Source organism: Gastrolobium bilobum, unplaced genomic scaffold, assembly GCF_033153095.1.
Source record: "Gastrolobium bilobum isolate Gb01-03AN ecotype WA unplaced genomic scaffold, APGP_CSIRO_Gbil_v1 utg115563, whole genome shotgun sequence".
Classification (NCBI taxonomy): domain Eukaryota; kingdom Viridiplantae; phylum Streptophyta; class Magnoliopsida; order Fabales; family Fabaceae; genus Gastrolobium; species Gastrolobium bilobum.
In genome coordinates this window covers 97,457-106,923 of record NW_026895714.1, presented here as the reverse complement: position 1 = coordinate 106,923, position 9,467 = coordinate 97,457, and the positions used below count along the sequence as shown (strand labels likewise).

The window sequence follows — 9,467 nt, the reverse complement described above, 5'->3', positions numbered from 1 at the left end:
TATATATATATGCTTTTTCACCCTTTTGCCCTTCATTAATTAATTAATAATTATTTTGTCCCTTACTCAGAACTATCTACCAATCTGCCCTTCTTTAATCGATTAAACCAAATATTTAATCGATTAAATGGCCAAAATAGGCAAAAATGGTTTACTCGAAGATTTAATCGATTAAATCTCCCTCTTTAATCGATTAAATCTCACATACATAAGTTTGTCCTTCTGATAAAGAGGAAAATTTAATCGATTACGTTGAAGATTTAATTGATTAAATCTTCAAGTCAACAATTTTTTGTCAGTTTTGACCATTTAATCGATTAAAGAGGAACATATTGGTAGATAGTTTTCAATAAGGGGGCGTTTGGTTGAGGATAAATTTTTAAAAATAATAGGAAAATGTGATTACTAGGGAAATGGTTGAAAAGTGAGTTTGGTAGGAAAATGTAAAAAAAGTTGTTTGGTTGGAAAAAAATTTACTGGATAAATTAGGTAACTTTTATAAAATCTATGTTTTGCTTTTTGTAAAATATAGATGGGGAAAATAATACAACATTACGAAAATAACCTTGTACGTTTAGTATGACGAGTGCAGTCTAAAATGAATTTAAGAGCATTCTGTACAATATGAATGTACGTTTGAACTTCTTATAATGTTAAGAGACTGTGCCTAACTTATTTCCAATTGTCACAGAAGTTTATATATGTGTAAGCTTTTATCTTAAATACGTTCATTAAATCACCCATTGTTTGCTAATATTAATTATAACCAAAAAGAACTTTAATTAAATTCGGAAACAGACTTAAAAAGGATTCACGAGTCACTACAAGAAGAGGAAAAGCTTGTCTCCTACACGATGCAATAGAATGCAGGTGAAAATGTAGTGAGATGAAATAATTTATTTTATTCTTGGAATAAAAATGCTTGTTCACAAAATCACTATTGAGCAGTGGACTTTGTTTCCATATATATATATATATATATATATATATATATATATATATATAAGTGCTGAATATTAATTATTGTCACAGATATACAATGGATGAAAAAGTTCTGCTCTCTGTTGTGTGTAACATTATTAATCATCGAGGAGGGTATAATGGGTGTCCTCAAAGTGTGTCAACAGTGCTTTACTCGCGTTTTCAAAAAAAACCACCCTCAAATACGCTTTCTACACAGTGTCGATACCTTTCTTTCTCAGGCAAAGTTGAAAAAGCCATGCAAATTACATGGATGGAGATTTGATCATAATTTGTTGAAACAAACGTTGGCTTTCTAAAAACCTTACTTCATTTGCATAGGAAAATGTTGAAAAAAATGAAACCAAACACCACCTAAAGGGCAAAATGATTATTAATTAATTAATGAGGGGTAAAAGAGTCAAAAAGCCTATATATATATATATATATATATATATATATATATATATATATAGGTTTATGTAACAGAACTCCGATTTAATCCCAATTCAACCCTACTTAAAGCTCAAAATTTCAAATCTCTCTGATACAAATTCAATAATCATGCGGTCTTGATAATCTAAATGTAACGAGGGTGATAAACTCAGAATGTTGTCAACAAACAGATTATTGCTTAACTCCAATTTCTCGTTGCTTATCAAACGTGTGCCCCATGGATTTTTCTAATGTGCTTCACGAGCACAAAACTATTCCAGATCCTTTTCTAAAAAAGAAAAGTTTTTTTTTTTCATTTATGCCCTTATCTTTTTTCAAAATTCCATCTCAATCCATTTTTTTTTTCTATTTTTAGAAATAGAGTAGAAGCTCCCGGAGCATGATAAGCAGGCTCGTACCCCAGAGCTAGTTTCATGCCAAAATCTGACATGCACAAAAATGTTCCAGAGACCGATACCAAGGAGAGACTAGCTATTTGAGAAAATAGATTCTCTCGTGTGAAAAAATAATCAAATGATTATGTTATTTGATTACAATCACTTATTTAAAAATTATACATTTTTCTCTCTCTTATCTCATCATCAATGAATGATTGTGATCAAATAACTTAATTACATAACTATTTTTTCACATGAGAAGATCCACTCCCGTTATCTCACAGCAACCATTTTACCCTTTTCGACTGTTTTGAAACAAAGCTATTGATGTCGTAAATCAAATGAGTATGCTCTCTTTAATGGACGCATGATTTATTTCTTTTGTAATGTATGTTATTGGATATGGATGAACAACATGATAATTCACCTGGGGAAAGAGACAATTCAACACCTAAAATGTTCCAATAATCAATGCTTTTTATTCCTTTCTACAGATTAAAACGACATAACCATTTGATTGAAGGTTTTGAAATTTCTACCTTCTCTTTCACCCAAAAAGAAAAACGTAAATAATAAACCATGAAATAAAATAAAATAAAAATCTGAAAATGTATGGCCAGAGAAAAATTAAGTAACCTTCTTTTCCCAACACGATTCTGTTTTCTAGTTAATGGTGTTAAACAATCTATAGCTGCTATGGTTCAAAGGTATACAAATATTAACTACGGCACTTCTCCAAAGTATTCAGAAGACAAACAAATAACACAGAAGAACCAGCACAGAAAAATGCCCGATGAATTACAATTTTAACTAGTCCTCAAATTCATTCTGGTGATCCAATAGATAGTTGGCTGCCAAATCCTCGTTTTTATTGCATGCAAAGAACACCTCCAACACAAGATCTCGATCAAATCCCATGTCTTCAAGCTGTCAAAATATCCTGGTCAGTTATCTATGTTTTTTGGAAGGGAGGTGGGGTATATCATGGTTATGCACAACATATAGTGCTTCTATTTGTTCCATTCACGACAAAATTTCCATGTAGGTTTTCATCATAATAATTAAAAGAGGAGTAACAGGAACAAAGATAAAATACAAGCAGGACAAATCAAAAGTACAAACACCAGTAACCAGCCTTCTGGATCAGAAAGGATGCATGAAAAAATCTATACCAAAACATCCTCTATCATGAACAGAAATGAAGTCAAACAGGTTAAGCCAGATGCAACAAACTGAAGTGACATCTAATTTGGCAAAATATATAGATCCAAAACCTGGAAGTGCATAAGAAAACACTTCATTGTTTTTCGTTGACCTTTCATCCCCAAAATTTCAAAATATCCTGATTTCATTTGCATATTGTTACATTAATAATAAAAGACATTGGAATAAAATATTTATTGAATAATTAAAATGAAATACAATATAACTGTTCAACATAAATGCACTCCACATTCCCTCTCTACTATCCATATCTTCCTTTTGCTTCTTTCACCATATTTTCTCTCCTAATCACATTTTTATATTGTAAACTATTTATTATTTTGCATACTTGTTGCTGTGTAAGATATGCTTGGGATGAATGTATTATTATCTTTCCTAAAGGCCCCATATTTTATTTACTGTGACTAAAAAAGGAGGAGAAAATTGTCATGACAAAATAATTACTAATTTTAATGAACTTTTATTTTATTTTTTTCTTATATAGTGTAGTTGGAAGTCTGTTTATATTTAGTTTTAGATTTAAAATGAGAGAAAATTGTCATACTAAAAGTAAAGTCGGATTTTTGCTTTACACTAACATTGTGGATGCCTCTTCTAGAATTCTAGATAATAAAAAAATCCGTATAAAAATGAATGCATCGAGATAATTTGGTTTCTCATTTTCTTATCCTCTAAATAAACAAGTAAACAGAAGGTAACAGACATTTAGAACCCAAGTGAAGCATAAGCAGGGCATAAAGCATGAAGGAGGCACGTATGCAATCAGCACTTCCTGGTCCTAAGGCATAAAGCACAAATGCTTTCTGATGCATCAAATGGATCTGTTCTCTATATCTTGACTATTTTTATGAGAATGACATGCAAGTTTCAAATATTGAAGAACTTTCATAAACTCCTATGGGCTACGGTTATTTTATTGACAATTCAACAACTAGGTGACAATACCAAGAATGTCATCATCAAGCCAATACAGCAAAATAACAATAAGTCACATTTAGAGCAACTGAATGAAAAGTATAGTCAGTAGCTCACCCGTTGAATGGCATCATGCTCCTCAGGGGTGATGGTGATGGCTTGAGGCATCTCAGAAGCCAACTGACTCTGTAGGTTCCTAGTCATACAATTACAACAAAACAGCATGAGCATCCAAAAGTCTTATATAAAGTCAATACCTATAACCTTATCCCCTCCCTCTCTCATCATGGGTCTTAACATCATAATTTTCCAAAACCCTCAAAGTATCAAACCAACAATATTTGCATTATCTCTCCCCTATAGGATTAAGATCCTTTGAGTGTGAGTCAAAATCAATCTCACACAAATGAACACTAATTTAATGATGAATTCCCATATATCCAGATATTATGTCTCCACTGCATTAATAGCTGGTTTATTTTTATCCTTTCCAACTATAATTAAGGTCATAGAACACATATGTGGCCCTATTTATCTGTTTGTCGGTTTGTGCGTGTGAATTCTTTATGAACTCATTTTATTCAAGAGTTTTCTACTAAACATTCATCATACAAATACAATTCTGAATTACTTTCTCTGTCAATAGAAAGGTATGCAGTAAATTCAGAGCTCATTGAAAAGTCCATACAATCTAAAATGAAAATGTAACCAACTTAAAATAGTCATCTTACTCTTCTCCTTCAGGTTCATTTATAAGGCGTAAGAAGTCAGCTTGATGCTCTTGGATGAGCTGCATTAGGTGGGGATTTTGTTTTCCCAGTTCCTGAAGCATGGGCTGCCATGGGAAAAAAAGTTATTTATTATGTTTTTTAATTGGGTGAGGTCCAAATTGCCAATTGTAGTAACTGGATATACTAGTACCACTACCAGTAATACCTGTAAAATTTGGGGGTTTGCTTGCACCATCGCTCTCAAGGCTTGGAACTGAAATTTTAAAGAAGAGGACTTTTAGATGGATACATAAATAAAGAATAAATTACATTCCATTATCTTGAAGATTGTCAAAATGATAGCAAATTCCAAACTTAATAAAAAATTATATTCCACCCCATAGTTTTATTTTTACCTAACTTTCGACTAAACACCATTAAGTATTTTCAAAAAGGAAAAATCATTTATTATTTATATTTAAATACTTACTCATTTGCCATATTTCTAGTTTGCTCAGTCATAATATTTTGATCAATATTATATATTTTGTATGTTTTTAAACAAGTTTATATAATTTAAAAATGCTGGGGGAAAAATAATAAGTAAATGAAGAAAATTTTAAAAAACACAAAAAATAAAAAAAAGTAATATTTTCAAATTTTGAAGTTATTAAGATAAGGGACTAAATAAATAACACAAAAAGAGATAAAAATAATAATTTGTTTTATAATAATTATAGTATATCTTATTTATATGAGTAAAATAAATACACAAATGAATTATATCTTCTTCATAATTTTTGTTTTTACCTTAAAAAGCTAACTTAATGTTATAAACAAAAATTCATACGAATATATATATATCTTTAAAATAGTTTTATCATAATATATAATAATTTAACAATTAAGAAATAAGAGATTTTTGTTTTCAAAACGGAGTTTAGTCAATAATTAGTCAAAGATAAAAAAAATGGGGAGGAGTGTAAATCTAGATCAAGTTCGGAGTTTTTTTTTTTTTTAAACAAACCACAAGGTAGTGGAGTATAATTTACTCGTACATAAAACTAAAAGCAAACCTAGCTCCCGTATAGAAAACAAAATTAAACTACCTGCTGACTGTTCCGCAAGAAATCCAAGTCCCCCGCATCATTTGCACCATCGGGAATGCCCTGATTCAAAAATATTGTCATTATCTTTTTTCCCACCAATGTTGTTAAAAATTTTTTTGGATAAACCACAAGTATCCTCCACGAAAGCAATTTTGTTCGGAGCGAGTCCAGAATTAAGGCCCTCCATGGGAGGCAATGTTGTTAAAATTTTACTGCGTGGGAAGGTATATACCTCGGGGAACAGGTTGAGCGGGTTGGTGTTAGGCCCACTAGTAGGTAGAGCTGGTTGCAGAGCCTGGACTAAAGGGTTTGCTTCCTGCCCAATGGTGGGGGATCTAGCAACTGCCGGGACATCAGCTTGTTCAGGAATGCCCTAACAGATAAATTTTACATCAATTTTAGATAAAAAAGAAAAAAAAAATTAGCTCAATGTAAACAAAACTGTATTATCCATATACAATTACATTCTACAATTCCTAATTTTAAGAAGTTAATACAAAACTATAACCACTGAAGTTAACTCCAAATTTCAATAAAATAAAAAATATTATTATATATAAAATGAAGTGGGTAGCAGTGGAGTCTCTAAAGGAAGCATCGAGTAGATAACAAGCTACCAATTAACAGCCAAAACATCCATACTTTGATATGAGAAAGAAGCCATGGTCTATGCAGACACTTACAGAATAGAGATATTCAACAGCTCTTTCAGGATTGTTAAATGCAGCACGAAGAGCACGGATAACAGTATCCCGATCCCAACTTCCTCCTCCCATTTCTAGAATCTGTTGAATAGTTGATTCTAAATTATTTCCAGCAATGACATCTGACCCTGCTTGGCCATAGATGCTGGGCACTGCACTGCAATAAAAACTGTATGTAAGTTCACACAATGACAACAGATAGCACCAATAAAGAATACATCAAGTTTTATACTATTCAGTGTAAAAGAAACAAATGACCAAGAATAAGATATTATGCAGTGATAACAATAATACATTATTTACAAAGTAGGAGAGCTGCAGCAGCTGTGGCTTTAACGTTGCTACAACTTATCAACTATATTTAAGTACAGAAAAAAAAGTAAAAATTGTTAAATCCCATGAGATGAGAAAATGCCAGATACTAACGTAGTGGGAGGAGTAATAACAGGACTTTGCTCAGAATTGGATTCTCCCCTGAAAACAAAGTGAAAAAAAATAAAAATAAAATCACGTGATAACTCAAAAAGAACATTCTATCATGCTGAAACTTAGAGGCAGGGAAAATAAATATGAACTCACTGTCCTACAGTCGAAGCAGGAGGTTGAGATGCTGAAGATGTTGATGAAGTTGGAGGCAAAGAACTTGCAGGTTGGGCTGCCTAAACATGTAAGTAGCAAATAAAAGGAAACAAGAAAATCAGAGAAAAGAGACTTTACCGTGATCAACAAAAACAAAATGTTAAAAATCATGCAAAATTGACTATTATGAGGACATTATAATTTTTTTCAAAAATATGGAGTTTTTACATGTCACTGACATTTTTGACAAAAGAAACAATCCCCAACCAATATCTGGAGAATCAAACATATTATTACATGCTCTTCTATATAGATGCTCAACACAAAGATTATAAAAATAATCACTATTAAATGAAGACTGGATAATAAGACTAGACAAAAATGCCAACACAAGCATGTATACACATATGGACATTGAGAGGATTAGTTGAAAGAATAATACTTCAAATCATTAACATTCATCCAACTGCAGAGACAGTAAAGGCATCAAGCTCTAAGTTTTATAAAAAACTTCATCAAGGAAGGGTTAAGTTCTAACAAGTCAACTTAAACATATGAAAGTGCAGGCAATAAAAAAGGACAAACCCCGGTGCCCAAGACTCCCCGACAAAGTGCAAGCAATAAAATAAATATATAAATAAGAAGAAAAATCTTAAATATAAACTTGTACTTACCAGGTTTGAGGGTGCAGGTGAAGCAGTTGAGGCTCCACTTGATGATACCTTATTCTGAAATGGAAAGACCACAACAAATGTTTAGCAGTAAGCCAATGAAAACAACACTAAAAATTAGCAATTTTAAAACATGCCCTCTATTTCTTTTGTTCTCCCTCTTTTGAATGGAAGGAAACTAGGAAAGGCATATCAGCACTTTTTATTTTCAATGCATCCATCACCACCTCTTCAAATGGTACAATTTCAACAAAACAATAGTGATTGAGGACTATCACACGACAAGTTTCACACACTCTTGCCACCAAAAAAAAAAATGCAGGAAGGTTGAAAATGGAGTGTAGCTCATTTGCAGGTCGATCTATAACTTTTGGGAACTTGGGAAGCAAATTGAAATGAGTTTCCACCTTCTACCACGCAATAAGCGCAAAATCAAAAACTTTTACAAGATAAGGCATTTCTTAAAAACGTAGGACGCACATAATGTGGCATAAAACAAACATATAAATTATCAAAAAGTGGATAAAATAAAGGATGCAAGCTAAGAACTCCGTTGGCGTGCGAAACCTTTGCGGCAGACATTTCTGAAGTATCAATGCTTTATATTCCCCAATAAATTCAAAAAGGTAAGAGGAGAGAAACAATCTATCGCTAGGTACCCAAATAAAATCATCACCTTGGATAACATGATCACCATCAAACTATTCTCAGCAACTTCATTTTCTTCCAGGGTTGTGGCATCTTTAAGCACTTTTCCCTTATGAATAAGCATTTGCTGTGCAGCAGGGTAAACATCCACACCTTGAACTACCTCTATGTTTTTCTTCACATCAGCAACCTAATAATTTATTAATTAATTAATTAATTTTTCAAAAAATAATAATAATAATTCAAATATTCAGTTACATTTTACACAAAATGCAAACCTTCAATTCAACAAACTCCTCCAAAGAGAAAATTACAACAAAACAAAAACCTAAAAAAAAATGTTCAATCCCAATAAGAGTGATAGAGCATTACCGTGTCTTGTGGTTTCACTTCGATCTCAAAGTGAGTCCCCTTGAGAGTCTTGACGTTAATCTTCATATTTCCGTTTCGATTCTCCAATCACCGGTAGCCACCGTACGCGGCGGAAGGAAAAGAAGTGTTTTGCTTCTTGTGGAGGAAAAGCACAGTAACAAAGTCAGCACAAGTTTGGAATTTGAGGCACTACTCTCCCCCTTCCGCTTATATAGGCACAGATAGAACACAGGGACTTATCCAGTGCGGACACGACCACAGTTTGAGGGGCTCTATCAACCCCATGTAATGCCACGTGGCCTAAACCATTGGTACTCTGCGCGCTTTCGAACGGGAGTTGGATGGGGTTAAACTTCGGTTATTTTAAAAGATACATAATTTATTCTCCGTGACGATTTTATAATTATTTATTTTAATATTTTTTATTATTATTAATTCATTTTTATATGATTTTAATATTTCTACGTAATTATTTCATATTAAATAAGATATAGGAAAATCCACTCGTATAGAAATTCTGTTGAATGCGTTAGGTTTTGAAATATATTATTAGATAGATATTATTCTTTTTCTTCTACTCAGGTTTATTATTGTTAAATTTGTATTAATTAATAGTTGATTAAATGTTTTTTTAAATAAAAATATTTGAAAAATTACTATAGAAAATTTAAAATTCAAATATAAAACCGTATTTTGATATATTGTAAATGTAAATTTTTCACTGTTATTTAATGAATTTAAT

General features: G+C 31.9%; 1 protein-coding gene across 3 annotated transcripts; it reads right to left on the bottom strand.

Moving 5' to 3' along the window:
* Window positions 1-2,299: 2,299 nt before the first annotated feature.
* On the bottom strand, window positions 2,300-8,889 carry LOC133293851 (ubiquitin receptor RAD23d-like). Of its 3 annotated transcripts, none has more exons than XM_061492477.1 (12): window positions 8,726-8,889; window positions 8,382-8,543; window positions 7,709-7,762; window positions 7,035-7,114; window positions 6,882-6,929; window positions 6,435-6,612; window positions 5,984-6,124; window positions 5,752-5,811; window positions 4,869-4,916; window positions 4,664-4,767; window positions 4,050-4,118; window positions 2,300-2,720 (listed from the first exon to the last, which is right to left on the bottom strand). In XM_061492477.1, the coding sequence occupies exons 1-12, from the start codon at window positions 8,789-8,791 to the stop codon at window positions 2,600-2,602; spliced, it is 1,131 nt and encodes a 376-aa protein (XP_061348461.1). In that variant the 5' UTR covers window positions 8,792-8,889; the 3' UTR covers window positions 2,300-2,599. The 3 variants fall into 3 exon arrangements, with proteins under 3 accessions (XP_061348461.1, XP_061348469.1, XP_061348454.1); XM_061492485.1 differs by lacking the exon at window positions 6,882-6,929 and adding an exon at window positions 6,975-6,988 and having other exon boundaries at window positions 2,301-2,720; window positions 4,050-4,128; window positions 6,435-6,600; window positions 7,043-7,110; window positions 7,699-7,762; XM_061492470.1 differs by having other exon boundaries at window positions 2,306-2,720; window positions 4,050-4,128.
* Between the last annotated feature and the right edge of the window lie 578 nt (window positions 8,890-9,467).

Bases quoted from the DNA above. Each gene is read 5' to 3' on its own strand.
- LOC133293851 (XM_061492470.1), bottom strand. From the start codon at position 8,791: ATGAAGATTAACGTCAAGACTCTCAAGGGGACTCACTTTGAGATCGAA. The intron at 8,544-8,725 runs GTAATGCTCTAT...ATAAATTATTAG, and splicing joins AAGTGAAACCACAAGACACG to GTTGCTGATGTGAAGAAAAA. The intron at 6,930-7,034 runs GTGAGTTCATAT...CTTTGTTTTCAG, and splicing joins CCTGCTTCGACTGTAGGACA to GGGAGAATCCAATTCTGAGC.